Raw genomic sequence first — 14,625 nt, forward strand, 5'->3', positions numbered from 1 at the left:
GAGGGTGAGCAGGGGTGAAGATGAAGCATTTGTGGGCCAGAGGCTGGCAACAGAAAAGGCACGGATTAAAAAATATATTTTTACAAAATGTATACCAGCACCAGAGTCAGAAACTAAAATAAGGAAAATGATAATAGTTTCCCAACAGTATCTGAAATTTGAAGTATGTAGGAATAGACCTAATGTAACATATGTGCAAGATCTCCATGGGAAAAATATCAAATATTATCGAGTTCTTAAAGGGGATCTAAACGAATGGACAGATATATTAAATTTACTAATTGAAATAGTCAATATTGTGAAGATGTCAATTCTTCCGAAAGTGATCTAGAGATTCAATGGAGTCTTAAAATCTCAAACGATTTTTCCATGAAGTTTGACAAACTGATTCTAAAATGTATATCTATAGACAAAGGACCTAGAAAAGCCAAAATCCTTTGAAAAATAACAAGATGGGAGGACTTGCCATATCAGATACCAAAGCTTATTTTAAAGCTGGAGTAATTAAGAACAGAATAGAGTTCAGATACTGAGCCCTCATTTAGGTACACGTGATTTGTGACAATCGTGGCACTACTGAGCATTGGAGACACGGTGGTCTTTCTAATGAATGGTAGTTACATGGATGTTTACTATGTAATTATTCTTTGGAGTATACACATATGTACAACGTTAAAATAAAGCATTTATTGAATGTATGAATACTAGTGACTGTAACTTCCATAGTGCTTTCTTACTGTATTATGTGTCAGGCACATAGTACAACGTTGCATTACATGAATTCATTCTGTTTTAATCCTAGGAAGCAGGTACTATTAATAGTTCCATTTTACAGATGAGAAAACTAAGACATGGGGAAGTTACGTAATCTGCCCACGGTTGCACATTTAGCAAGCTGCAGAGCTGAGATGCAAACCTAATCGCTCTGTGCGAAAGCTCTTGCCCTTAACTTGTACACTTTTACAATCTAGAAGATGAATGCTGACTTAAATGAATGAGTCAAGAAGCCATTCTCCGTCCCGCCCCTTCCCTTTTCCATCCCGACACACACACAAGCACACGCACACGCGCGAGACGCGCAGTATACTCCTTTGCTCACTTGAAAGAGTGCACTCGGCTGCAGGCAAAAAAACAAAAAAACCAAAAAACCCCCACAACAACAAAAAAACACCGCCACCACCACCACCACCCCCAAACCCTACAATTCCCAGCAGCCATTGCGCGCTCAAGCCTGCGCGCCCCATTCACACCGGGACTACAGGCATCCGGCGGGCGGCGAACTGGCTCTCGGAACTACACTTCCCGGCTCTCCCTGCGCAGCCCGTGACACTCCTTGGACCGCGGGCGAGGAGCGGGCTTTCCACAGCTGCGCCGCTCTCGCTCGGACCCGGCCCTGGACCCAGCCTCGGACTCGAACAGGGCTCCACCATGGAGGAGGCGGACCGAATCCTCATCCATTCCCTGCGCCAGGCCGGCACGTAAGGACACAGCCCCCGCCCACCCCGGAATGCCCACATCCGGGACTCCAAAACTCCGGACCCAGTCACCCGGGAACCTTAAAACCCCGGACCTTGACATACAGGGCTCCAACTTCTAGGACCCTAAAACCCTCCCTCCTCCTTAATTACATATACATGCATACATAAGGGGACTCTCAAACCCTTTGACCCTGACACTTCGTAAACCCCAAACTCCAGGACCTAGACACCTCGAGACCTTAAAACCTTGGAACCTCAAGACCCGGAATCCTGAGATCAGTGGATCTTGACATCAATACCCTGGGATCCTGATATCTGGAGATTTTAAGACACCCGTATCCTGAAAACCAGGGATCTTAAAATCCCAAGACCCTGGCACTCAGGGATTCCAAAAACCCCTGGGACTGGATAACTGGGAACCTTCAAATCTGGTTTTGCAATATCTGAGGCTTTTAAAATCACAAGACCCTAAAATCTGGTGGCTTCAATGCTTGGCGACCCCAACACATAAGGACTCCTGCATTTGAAGGTGCTAAAAACCCAGGATGCCAGCATCAAGGGAGCTTGATTTCTGGATTGCTTGAGCCTGGGTGGTCTTGATATCCAGGGACTCTGACACTTGGAACTCCTGAAAACCTGAGCCTCCCAACATCTAGCCTCAAAACCCTAGCAGCTTAATATCTAGGGGCCCCTGACACGCAGGGAACATGATATCTGGGGACCCAGAGACTATTCTACGTAGGCCCCTTGCCCTTCCCAGACCCCAGAAATTTGGGGCTTTTAGGCGTAGGGAAATTTGAGATTTTTTTTTGAACTCAGATTCCTTCCATCCACCATTCTACTCCAAGGTCTTAGGACCTGAGGACTCCCCCAGTTCTTAGTTTTCCAAATGGAAGTCAGCCAGCAACACCCAGGATCTGTCAGAACTGTGGCCATTCTCCTCTACCCCATCCCAGTACCAGGGCTTCCAGAAGGCAGCACGGTCCAGCCTCATGCCTGTTTCCAGACTGCTCCCCTCCCCACCTCATTGAGCCTGCCCCCTTCTTCTTCAGGGCAGTTCCTCCAGATGTGCAGACCCTGCGAGCCTTCACCACTGAGCTGGTTGTAGAAGCTGTGGTCCGCTGCCTGCGTGTGATCAACCCTGCTGTGGGCTCGGGCCTCAGCCCTCTGCTGCCTCTGGCCATGTCTGCCCGGTTCCGTCTGGCCATGAGCCTGGCTCAGGCCTGCATGGTGAGTGCTTTCCTCCCAATACACACAGCCTCTTCCTTCCTCCTTCACAAAGTCACCAAGCTCCTTTGAAACTCTGGCCTTTCCTCTCTGCCACCACCCCCCCTTGTGGCTTAGCGTTCATTAGTAGTTAAGGTCTGTGGTCAGATTGCCTGAGTAGTTCAGATCCTGGCTACAGCAGTTGCTAACTTTGTGACCCTAACCCTTGTGGGGCCTCAGTTTCCTTGTCTGTGAAATTGAGATGATAAAAGTAGGGTTGTTATGAGCATTAAATGAGTTGCTCCAGTTTGCACCTGGGCTGCCTCTGACTCCCATATTTTAAGCTTAGCACCAAGAACTTTTCCTCCTGATAGTATCCATTTACTAGTTCCTGAAAAGGCCCTGCTTAGTTAACTTGTTCATGCTGAAATTAACCACCATGTGCTCTGATTGGCTCAGCCTGGATCACATGGTCATCTCTATAGGGCACTGTGATTGGCTGTTCCTTCAGGATCATGTGAGAGTTGGGGGAGGGAGGGTTACCCAAAGGAAGATATGCTGGTGAACTAAAGGAGTGTCTCTGCCCTTCACTCTGCCCTGCAGCAGCCACACACAGCCTGCCCCTCCTGAGAATAATTCCTATACTGTCTCTGTTGTAAATAAAGTGCCTTCTGGTGAAACACTCATGCCTCCCCAGTACAGACTTGTGTCCAGTTAGTATATCCAAGGGCTACGGGTAAGTGTCATTTCTCCTGGCTCACTAGCTCTCCGATTTTGGGCTCGTCTCTTAACCTCTTTGGGCCCAAGTTTCCTCCCACGTAAGACTTGTACCTACCACATATGGTTGCTATGAGGATTAAAAATGAGTTCATGCATGAAAAGCTGGATATAATAAGCTTTGTGTAAGTGTATTACTATTATTGGTAGGCCTGATCTGCCTAGTTGCATTCCAGCAACCTGTGGCTGTGTAATGACTGTCAGCACACCCAGGGTACCCAGTATATGGTGGTAGGGGGACAATAGAGTAACCATAGTGAAAACTTCCATTTAGCCCTAGGGGACAGATGGTCAGGTTCTTTGAATTTGTACCTTGCTTGTGTGGTTTCTGTCTCTTAGAAATAGACCTCAGAGCTCTGCCCATCTTTTGGCTCTCAGGTTGACCTAGCTCTCAGGAGTTCTCAGATTCTGTTGGAGGCTCTTGGTGGCCTTCAAGGCAGGCAGTCTGTCCCCTGGCCCAGGGCTATTTTCTCGAGGATGGCACTTTATAGAGGGGAACTTAAGTCCTCGGTTTGGCAAGGATGGTGCTTAGTGGGAGGTGTTGAGGAAGGGCTTGGCTTCCCCCAGTTCTCTGTTCCTCCCTTCTCTCAGTGCCGTTTCTCACTGGATTTGGTGTTGACCCACTATTGCTCACACTGACTTTAGCGTGATGGCTTTTTCAGTGATCAAGAGGTTCATTTGACTGTCTGGCCCCAGAGCCTCGGTTTGCCCTGAGCAAGTAGAAAAGGTCTCTCTCTTAATCCAGTTGGGTGCTGCCCTTGCGGCCCACCTCAGCTCAGCACTGCCGCCTTCTGGTGTCTGCCTCTCCATGTGCCCTACTCCTGACACTGCTTTCTGCGACTCAGCCACCTCCGTATTTTGGTGTCTGTCATTTCACACACCCCACTCCTGGAATGAATTTCTGTATCAGTCATAACTCTTTGATTGCAGGCGTCGGAAAAAAAAAAACCAAAGTAAAATAGCTTAAAAGCCAGTGGTTTTCACACTTTTTTGACTGTGACCTTCTGATAAATATATATTACATTGTCACCAAATAAATACACATATGTGCGTATAATAGAGATGTTTTCTGAGTGTACTGTATGCTGGGCATTGTGGTAACATGGTGTGAACTCAGTGAATTCTCATGACAACTTTCTGAGGTAGGCATAGTTGGTATCCCTTTTCTCAGTTGAGGAAGGTGAAGCACAGAGAGGTTAAGTGATTTTCCTGAAGTCACACAGTTGGTAAGAAGCAAAGGTTGGATTTGAATCCAGGAAGTCTGCTTTCTGAGTCCATGCAGTGCCAGACCAGAACCCTGATGGACCCTTTTATCCCTTAAGGCAGCCACATAGGGAAAGGATTGTCAGCCCCATTTTACAGCTAGGAAACTGAGCTTCTGGGTGGTTCAGTAACCAGTCCAAGGCCTTATAGTCAGTAAGTAGCACAGGCTGGATTTCAACCCCGATCTTTTGGACTCCAAAGCACATAGTCTCTTTTAAAAACATTATTTACTACTTTTTGTAGGTCATCTTCATCAGTCAGGGTCTAGTCCAGAGATAGAAACCCCAGCAGTAATTCGAAGGGGAAATTTTAATATAAGGAATTGTTAACTTGGTAAAAGGTGGTTAACTACTGAAAGCGTTAAAGAGATCCCCAGGGTGTGACAGAAGTAGCGAGAAACCTTGAGAAGTCTCACTTGCACTCTAAACCCCTCCTTACCCTTACCTGTCTGCTTCAGGGAGTTACTCTGCTGTCAGGGAGTTATGTTGGTTAGTTTCTTATGTATCTTCCCAGTTTTTTTTTAATGAAGATATAAGCAAATATAAATATATATTCTTATTTCTCCCTTTTCTTACACAAAAGAGAGCATACACCTGGTTTCTTGCCTTTTTTTCACCCTTAAAACATATCCTGGAAATCACTTCATATCAGAGAATAGAGATCTTAATGATTTTTTCCTTTTTGCAGCTACAGAGTAGTTCATTGTATGTATGCACCACAGTTGACTCAACTGCTCTCTTATGCTCAGACATTTCAAGAGTTTCCAATATTTTGCAAATCATGCTATAATGAATAATCTTGTGCATATATATTCTTGAATTGTTGGAATTTTATCTTCATGGTAAACTCCTAGAAGTAGGATCATTAGATGGAAGCGTAAATGCATGTCATTTTGTTTGATGTAGCCAAATTGCCTTGACTAAGATTGTTTAATTTTTGCATTCCCAGCAGCAGTGTATGAGAGAGTGGTATTTCTCCAGAGCCTCACGTACTGAGTGTATTGTCAGACTTTTGCCCATTTAATAGGTGAGGAATGGTATCTCCGTATAGTTTTCCTCCTAGCTTTGTACTTTGACAAACTTTCACATTTAAGGAAAATTAAAAGTAGAACAATAACACCTGTATACCCTTCTCCTAGTTTTTAAATTTTTTTCTTTTTTTTTAAAATTGAAGTATAGTCAGTTGTAGCATGTCAATTTCTGGTGTAAAGCACAATGTCCCAGTCATATGTATACATACATATATTTGTTAGTTTTCTATATTGTTAACATTTTGTTTCATTGTTTTCTGTCTATATAGGTACACACACACACACTTATTTTTTTGCTGAACCATTTGAAAGTGGCAGACATCATGACTCTTCATACCTCAAACTTTCAGTGTGTCTCTCCTAAGACAAAGGGCATTTGCCAGTGTAATCACAATGCCATGATCACACCCATGCAACTTAATATTGATAGAATAATACTATCTAATACCTTGGACATGGTCAAATTTCCCCAGTTGTCACAAAAATATCCTTTATAGCTGTTTTTTTTTTTTAACTGCAGAGTCCAATCAAGGGTCATGCATTTTATTTCACTGTTAACATCTGTAATCTTCTGTGTCCAGTAGTCCTCCTTCATTTTTGCTTCTTTGTTTCTTTTCATGATGACTTGGGTTTTTATTGAGTGCAGGCTGGTTATTCATTGGAATGCCCCACAGTCTGAACTGGTCTGATTGGTTTCTCATGGCTAGATTCAGGTTTGTGGCAGGAACTCTGCGCCAGTGATAGTATCTTCCTCCCCAAGTGCACCTCAGGAGAACATAACATCAGGTTGTCCTGGATCCGATCAGCGATGCCTGTGTGGGGGCCTCTCAGTGTACTTTCAATTCGAGTCTCTCTTGGAAACAAAGTTGGACACATTTGCATATGTTTAAGGACCATTTTTCTTTCTTTTCCTGGGAACTGTCTGTTCCTATCTTTTGCCTCCTTCTCTGTTGCGTTGCTGGTCTTTTTGCTGGTGTAGTTTGAGGCACTCTTTATATACTAGGTAGGTTAGTTCTTTTTCTATGCTATGAGTTCCAAATATTTTTTTCCCAGCTTATCATTACTCTTTTGACTTTGCTCATTATATATTTTTTCTTTAAATTTTTTTTTCATGTGTTTAGAAATACCCATCTTCTCTTCTGTGTCTTCTGGATTTTGAGTCATAGTTAGAAAGGCCAGAGCTTTCATCATAAAGCTCTGGAGGTCTCTGGGAGGCCTTGGGGAGTCGAAGGGAGGTTCAGAGGGTGGTGGTTGGTGAGAGTGGGAGTATCTGTGGTCGAAGCCCTGGGCTCCCAGGACAGGAGGATCCTGCCTGCCTGACTGATAGGGACCGCCCTCCCCAACCCCCAGGACCTGGGCTATCCCTTGGAGCTTGGCTATCAGAACTTCCTCTACCCCAGTGAGCCTGACCTCCGGGACCTGCTTCTCTTCTTGGCTGAGCGTCTGCCCACTGATGCCTCTGAGGATGCAGACCAGCCTGCAGGTATGGGGTACCTGGGGCATAGAGGGGGTGAGGTGGGGTATGTGTCTTCGGAAGAGCTGAGTGGGAGGATTGAGGCTGGGAGAGGGGATGCAGGGCAGAGGGGAAGGGGGCTGGGACTTCGGCTGACCTGGAAGGGGAGTTGATGCTCTGCTTCACCTCCTGGCCCACGCCCCTCCCCTCACCCACTCTTCTCTAACCACATGGACCTACTGAATGCTCCTCAGGCCTCTCCAGCCCCAGGGCCTTTGTATCTGCTGACTTATTCTTCCCCCAGATATCCTCATGGTTCACTCCCTTACCTCTTGGAATTTCCTGTTCACAGAGGCCTTCCTCAGACTGCCTTGTTTTTTGATTGATTGATTGATTGATTGTAACAGAGGTACTGGAGATTGAACCCAGGATCTCACACATGCTGGGTATGCACTCTGCCACTGAGCTATAACCCCCCTTGCCTGTTTAAAATTGCATATTCTCAGTGGTCCTTTATCCTCCTTTCCTGATTACCCCCTGAGAGGTTTCTGTATCGTACTTATGACTTCAGCCGTGTTCTCCTCTGCCATCTGCTGGCCCCAGGAGGGCAGGAGGCTATTTATCAGTTTGTTCACTGAGGTATCCGAGGGTCTGGAATGGTGGCTGGTACAGAGGAGGTGCTCAGTAAGTGTTTGTGGAATGACCTAGTGTGAGAATGAGAGCTCCCTAGATCTGCATCTCTGGAAACCGGGGTCAGGCTGCTTTCCCAGGGTGTGCATTTTTGGAACTGTGGCACCGTCATCTGATTGACACTTCCTCCCCACCTTCCTAGGTGACTCAGCTATCCTCCTCCGGGCCATCGGGAGCCAAATCCGGGACCAGCTGGCCCTGCCCTGGGTCCCACCCCTCCTTCGCACTCCTAAGCTTCAGTACCTCCAGGTGGGATGTACTTCCCCAGCTCATGTCACTATTGCCTTGCCTGTCTTGTTCCCATTTGGGTGCCCAGGTTTTTGGCCCCCTCCCACCGGTGCCCCCCATAATGATTCATCCTAGAGGCTCTGATTGTGCTCTCCCACCAGGGCTCGGCCCCCCAGCAGCCTTTCCACGCCAGCAGGCTGGTCATGCCTGAGTTGAGTTCCAGAGGAGGTGAGTGTGAGGCTGCGGAGAGGGGCTGTGGAGAAGGGTAGAGGTGGACCTGACTGCATGATGGGGCAGGGGGGCAGGCTGACTCTGTTGCTGCCTTCAGAGCCCCGGGAGTTCCAGGCGAGTCCCCTGCTGCTACCAGCCCCCACCCAGGTGCCCCAGCCTGCCTCCCGGGCAGCCTCGCTCCTCGAACGCCACGCCATCCAACTCTGCCAGCACACAGGCCGGGACCGCCCCGGGGATGAGGACTGGGTCCACCGGGCATCCCGCCTCCCCACCCAGGTACCACCCAGTGATCGGCCCCTACTCACTGCAGCCCCCATTTCATCTCGCATTAGCTCTCTGCCCCTCTCCTTCCCCCACCTTGTCCCTCTCTTCCATTGCCTCCTCTCTCTATGCAACTACCCAGCTCCCCACCTGAAAGAACATGGGAGTTGGAAAGACTGTGGCCCTCACACAGGTCAGCATCGTCCCTGGGAGCCTTGGCTTCCTGTTCTGAGACACAGGTGGTGACAGTGCTCTCTTCTCGGGGTGGTGGTCCACCGAAGGATGAGCGCAGGCCATCAGAGCTGTCAGGATCTGCTCCTGTCCTCCCTGTTTCTACTCCCTTCTTCCTGCCCCTGATTCTTGGCCTCTGCTGTCATCACCACTGCTCAGTCTCTAGATCTCTGCCCCGTCTCTTCTAGTCACTGTCTTCTATTCTGTGGTTTTTCTGCTCCCCCCCAAACCCTGTCTCCTCATTTCTGTACTGTGTCTCCTCCTCTGTCTACCTCTATATCTGTCCCCATCCCCACTCTGTCCACCTCTGTAACTGTCTCCTTCTGCCTTCCCCCTGCCATTTGTTCTGTCTTTATCTTTTCCCCTCTTTTAAAAACTTCAAGGAATTTCGAACACAGAAGTAGAGAAAATGTTCTCACGAACCCTGTGTCCCTGCCATCCCCCTTCAACAATAAAGATTTTGCCTATCTTTCTTGCCTATCTCTTCTCCCCCCAACTTTTTTCTCCTGTATTATTTTAGAGCAAATCCCAGACATCATGTCATTTTAAACTCTAAATACTAGAGCATACATCTCAACTCCTAAGGGCATTCACTTTCTTTTTCTGCAGGGTGGGGGAGGTAATTAGGTTTATTTATTAATTTTTTTAATGGAGGTACCAGGGATTGAACCCAGGACCTCTTGCATGCTAAGCATGCGCTCTACCACTGACCTATACCCTCCCACAGGGCTTCACTTTTGAATGTAACCGCTGGCCATTTTTACACCTAACAAAATTAACAGTGACCTCTTAATACCACCCAACACTGAGTTCATAATCAGATTTCTTTTTTGGGGGGAGGGGGAGAATATACTCCAAATTTAATGATAGTTATCTCAGAGTGATAGCATTTCCATTTTCTATTTTAAATATTTCCTTAAAGTTTGAAATTTTTAAATTGAAGTATGGTCGATTTACAATGTTGCGTTAGTTTCTGGTGTACAGCATAGTGATTCATTCATACATATATACATATTATTTTAAATATTCTTTTCCATTATAGGTTATTACAAGCTATTGAATCTGGTTCCCTGTGCTGTACAGTAGGACCTTGTTGTTTATCTTTTTTATAGATAGTAGTTGGTATCTGCTAATCCCCAACTCCTACTTTATCCGTCCCCTGTTGCTTTCCCCTTTGGTAACAGTAAGTTTGTTTTCTATGTCCACATTTCTCCAGTTGTCTCAAAACTGTCTCTGTCCTCGTCTCTATTCCTCTCTTTCTCTCTTTTGGGTGGGGAGGTAATTAGGTTTATTTATTTATTTTTAGAGGAGGTAGTGGGGACTGAACCCAGAGCGTGTGAAGCACATGCTCTACCACTGAGCTATACCCTCCCCCACTTCAACTCCACTCTGCTCCACCCCTTCTTTGCCCAGCACCTCTGACACTGTCTCGTCTCTGTCCCTACATACCCTTTCAATGTCGGTCTCTAATTTGGGCGCTGCAGGCTTACTTCTCTCCTTTCCACAGCATCCTTCAGTGCAGGGAGCTAGTGGCTGGAGAGAAGCGGAGCTAAGGAGGAGGCAGCCCCGTCCTCAGGGAGCTCCCAGACCCGTGGGCCAGGAGAGTGGGCCTGGGCCCCATCGTGGGAGAGGCTGGAGGGTGGGTGGGACTTGTCAGGAGCACCTTGTCAGGCGGCTTCCTGGTGGAAGCAGGGCCTCGGGTGCCCAGCAGGCCTTCACACCCTTCCATCTGCCCTGCCCTCTGCTTCCAGGAGGATACTCGGGCTCAGCGGCATCGGCTGCAGAAGCATCTGGCCGAGCATCTGCGCCAGACCTGGGGCCGGCTAGGGCCCCCATCACAAGCCCGAGACCTGGGAGAGCTGCTGCAGGCCTGGGGTGCCGGGGCCAGGACTGGTGCTCCCAAAGGCTCCCGCTTCACACATTCAGAGAAGTTCACCTTCCATCTGGTGGGTGGGCCTGAGTGGGCCTGGGGTGTGCTGACGGGGCCAAGGCAGGGTTGCTTTACGTACAGATACCACACTTTATCCACACAGGGTCTTGTGTTCCCACCGAGCATGCCCTCTCTCCACAGGGGGCAGGTACCCAGAGGGGTCCCCTGGCTTCTCGAGAACTTCCATGGAGAAAGTGTAGAGGAGTGAGAACCATGGAAGGGTGTAGGGGTGCTCTTCATGTGAACCCCAGCTTTCCCCAGGCAGTTTTCTTCAGACATATCTTCTGTCCTTGGATGGTCACTGAGAGGGGGCCTCATCCTTCTCATGGCCAGGTGGGCAGGAGCTGTGTCAGGGTTGGGGAGGTTTCTTTATGAGCAGTCTGAGGTCATGGAGAGCGCTTTGATCCTCACACAATCACACCTATATTCCGGTGGCTGTCACTGGTTGAGTGGGCCCGGTTACAGTGCTGGGAGGGCGCTTGCAGCGGGTGTTGAGGCTGGGCTGGGAGGGGCGGAGGCTTCCCCGACAGCCGGGATGCTCCATTCTCACTCCCCAGGAGCCTGAGGCCCAGGCAGCCCAGGTGTCAGATGTGCTGGCCACCTCCCGGAGGCCTGAACAGGTGAGCAGAACAGTGGCAAGGGGTGGGGGGTGTCCTGGGCCCCTGACTGTCTACTGGGTCTGACACCCCCACCCTGACTGGCCTGTGCCTTCCAGGACACGTGGGCAGCTCAGGAGCAGGAGCTGGAATCTCTCCGGGAGCAGCTGGAGGGAGTGAATCGCAACATTGAAGAGGTGGAAGCCAACATGAAAACGCTGGGAATCAGCCTTGTGCAGGTGGGCGTAGGGGAGGGGCTGGCCACCAGGGTTGGCTTACGATTTGGGCCTAGAGGGCTTAGAGGGACTTGAGGGGGCTGAGGGGTCCTCTGCAGAGGTCTGCAGATGACAGAAAGGTTTGTGGGAGACACTGGGGACCGTGGGGCTCTTTAGGGTTTAGGAGAATCAGTGGGAGTGAGAGAAGGGTGTAGGATTGTGGACGGGTTGGGGATTGGACTCGTAGGGGTTAGAGGTGCCTGTGAGCCTCTGCGGGCATCTGTAGGGGCGTGATGGGTCTGTATGGGCAGGGGCTTGTGGGGCTCATCGGGGCTCCTGGGGGTCAGTGTGGAGGTGGAGGGGTCATTGGGGCCTGTGGTGCCTGTCACTGATTATAGGTCCTTGTCACTATCGGGAGGGGGTTGAGGGGCTGATAGGGGCTAGAAGGATGTGTTGTCATCTGTGGGGGCTTGGGCTAGGCCAGTGTTTTCCAGGCTCAGTGGGGGCTGTGGGGCTGTGGTGTGTGGCTGGGCTCCCCTACTGACTGGGAGCGGGGGTCCTGGGGTGCCAGGTGGAGACCGAGTGCCGGCAGAGTGAGCTCAGCACAGCGGAGCGCGAGCAGGCCCTACGTCTGAAGAGCCGGGCGGTGGAGCTGCTGCCCGACGGGGCTGCCAACCTCGCCAAGCTGCAGGTAGGGCTGGCGCTGAGCCTGGGCCGGGGGCGGGGGTGGTCGGAATTGGATGGGCCCAGCCTGTGTGACATGTAGTCCCCTACCACCACCTCCAGCTCGTGGTAGAGAGTAGTGCCCAGCGAGTCATCCACTTGGCGGGTCAGTGGGAAAAGCACCGGGTCCCACTCCTTGCTGAGTACCGCCACCTCCGAAAACTCCAGGATTGCAGAGAGGTAGGTGGTGGGGGTCCTGGGCCGTGGGTAGGGCAGCTGGTCCCTCCCTAGGGGGCCAGCCCTGTGCTCTGCTCACTGCCCTCTACCCATGGGGCCCTGGCAGATGGAATCTTCTCGACGGCTGGCAGAGATCCAAGAGCTACACCAGAGCGTTCGGGCAGCTGCTGAAGAGGCCCGCCGGAAGGAGGAGGTCTATAAGCAGCTGGTAAGGCCCGTGTGGGGCCTCCCTGGGTGGCTTGGAGTGGGGGAGGTGTGGGCCCTAGGGAAGTGGCTGCTGTGTCTCTGCCTAGATGTCAGAGCTCGAGACCCTGCCCAGAGATGTGTCCCGGCTGGCCTACACCCAGCGCATCCTAGAGATTGTGGGCAACATCCGGAAGCAGAAGGAAGAGATCACTAAGGTGTGCCGTTGTGGCCATGGAGGGCGGGTCACAGGGGCAGACACATCCAAGGGGAGGATGTGTGTCACAGGGGCAGACACATCCAAGGGGAGGATGTGTGTCACAGGGCCACACGGGGACCTCACATCCTCTGAAAGGCAGAGCTATCTGGCCATACCCCAACACAGAACAGCCCTACACTCCAGCCACCCTGACCTGGTCTGGATGTGACAGCATGAACTCGAATGCCCTCAGCTGGCTGGTCACCCCGCCCCAGACACAGGCTCATGGCTACCCTGGTCTCTGCCAGATCTTGTCTGATACGAAGGAGCTTCAGAAGGAAATCAACTCCCTTTCTGGGAAGCTGGACCGGACGTTTGCAGTGACTGATGAGCTCGTGTTCAAGGTATGGGGCGGGCCAGGCTGCATGCAGGGGCAGGGTGGGCCTGGGCCCTGTGTGAGCCTTGCAGGTACACTGGTCCTGGGGCCTGGCTTTGCCCCATGGAGGATGAAGTCAGAGGAGTGGGAGAGGGTAGCCTTGGTGGGGCCTGGAAGTAGTGAGGGGTGGTGGGGCTGGAGCAGCCCACTGACACCTTCAAGGTTCCCTCTGTCTGGTCAGGATGCCAAAAAGGATGATGCTGTTCGGAAGGCCTACAAGTATCTAGCTGCCTTGCATGAGGTGAGGGGCGAAGGGTGCCCGGGGGCTGGTTGGGGAGGGGACGGGTTTCGGTGCAAGCCTTCGGCCCTTGCTGTCCCCAGAACTGCAGCCAGCTCATCCAGACCATCGAGGACACAGGCACAATCATGCGGGAGGTTCGAGACCTTGAAGAGCAGGTGAAGCCTGGGGCTGGGAGGGTTAACTAAGGCCGGCCAGGGGGGACAGCTCCTCAGTGGATGCCGAGAGAGGCTGTTGAACCAGACACAGCCGACAGCTGGCATCTCTGCCCCTGCCCATTAGTAGCTGTGTATGTGACCTGGGACAGGCCAGTGGCCTACTCTGAGCCCATCCTTCCACCCTGAGGGGCCTTGTGCAGGGCTCTTGGCAGAGGCTTCAGCTGAAGTGTGTGGTGGGCAATCCTGCCATTGAGCAGAGGATGCTTTAGGTGGATGGATGACACAGGCAAAGGCCTGGCAGTGGGACAGAGCAGGCTGTTATTGGAGGGAGTGGGAGGAGCACGGGAGGGGCCCTGAAGTGGCCATAATGGGGAGGGGGTGGTGAGCAGGAGCTGGGAAAGGGGCCCTGCACACTGAAGGGATGCGGTTCATGTTGCCTTAGATCGAGACGGAGATGGGCAAGAAGACCCTCAGCAACCTGGAGAAGATCCGAGAGGACTACCGAGCCCTTCGCCAGGAGAACGCTGGCCTCCTGGGCCGGGTCCGTGAGGCCTGAGCAGCCCCCAGCAGAAGTCTCGCCCCAGCTTTAGGCAGGGATTCAGGGCACTGGGGGCACCGGCCAAGCACTGGCCCTGGCTGTGCCCTCTGCCTGTGGGCCAGTTCCTCCTGCTGCAGCCTTGGGCCCAGACCCTTGCCCACCTGACCCCAACCCTTATCTGGGGTGATCATCCAGAGTGTGGGAGCTCGGCTGCAGTTTATTGCGGAGGGCACTGGGGGTTGGGGCCTTGTATCTCAAATAAATGAGGGGTTCTGTCTGCAGTCTAAGCTGAGGCATGGATGGGGGCACAGGGCTCCCGGTGGGGGAGGGGGGCGAGTGGCAGTTGAGACACTGGGTACACCTGGTGAGTTGGTGTGTGTGGCC

General features: G+C 51.1%; 1 protein-coding gene across 1 annotated transcript; it reads left to right on the plus strand.

The window, feature by feature from the left end:
* Positions 1 to 1,277: 1,277 nt before the first annotated feature.
* CCDC22 (coiled-coil domain containing 22) lies at positions 1,278 to 14,522 on the plus strand. The gene is made up of 17 exons (XM_032474821.1): positions 1,278 to 1,478; positions 2,531 to 2,708; positions 7,105 to 7,237; positions 8,040 to 8,146; positions 8,287 to 8,353; positions 8,454 to 8,632; positions 10,600 to 10,794; positions 11,336 to 11,398; positions 11,494 to 11,613; positions 12,161 to 12,280; positions 12,376 to 12,492; positions 12,596 to 12,697; positions 12,783 to 12,890; positions 13,180 to 13,275; positions 13,489 to 13,548; positions 13,629 to 13,703; positions 14,146 to 14,522. The coding sequence occupies exons 1-17, from the start codon at positions 1,429 to 1,431 to the stop codon at positions 14,257 to 14,259; spliced, it is 1,884 nt and encodes a 627-aa protein (XP_032330712.1). The 5' UTR covers positions 1,278 to 1,428; the 3' UTR covers positions 14,260 to 14,522.
* The last annotated feature ends 103 nt before the right edge of the window (positions 14,523 to 14,625 follow it).

Source organism: Camelus ferus, chromosome X, assembly GCF_009834535.1.
Source record: "Camelus ferus isolate YT-003-E chromosome X, BCGSAC_Cfer_1.0, whole genome shotgun sequence".
NCBI classification, from domain to species: domain Eukaryota; kingdom Metazoa; phylum Chordata; class Mammalia; order Artiodactyla; family Camelidae; genus Camelus; species Camelus ferus.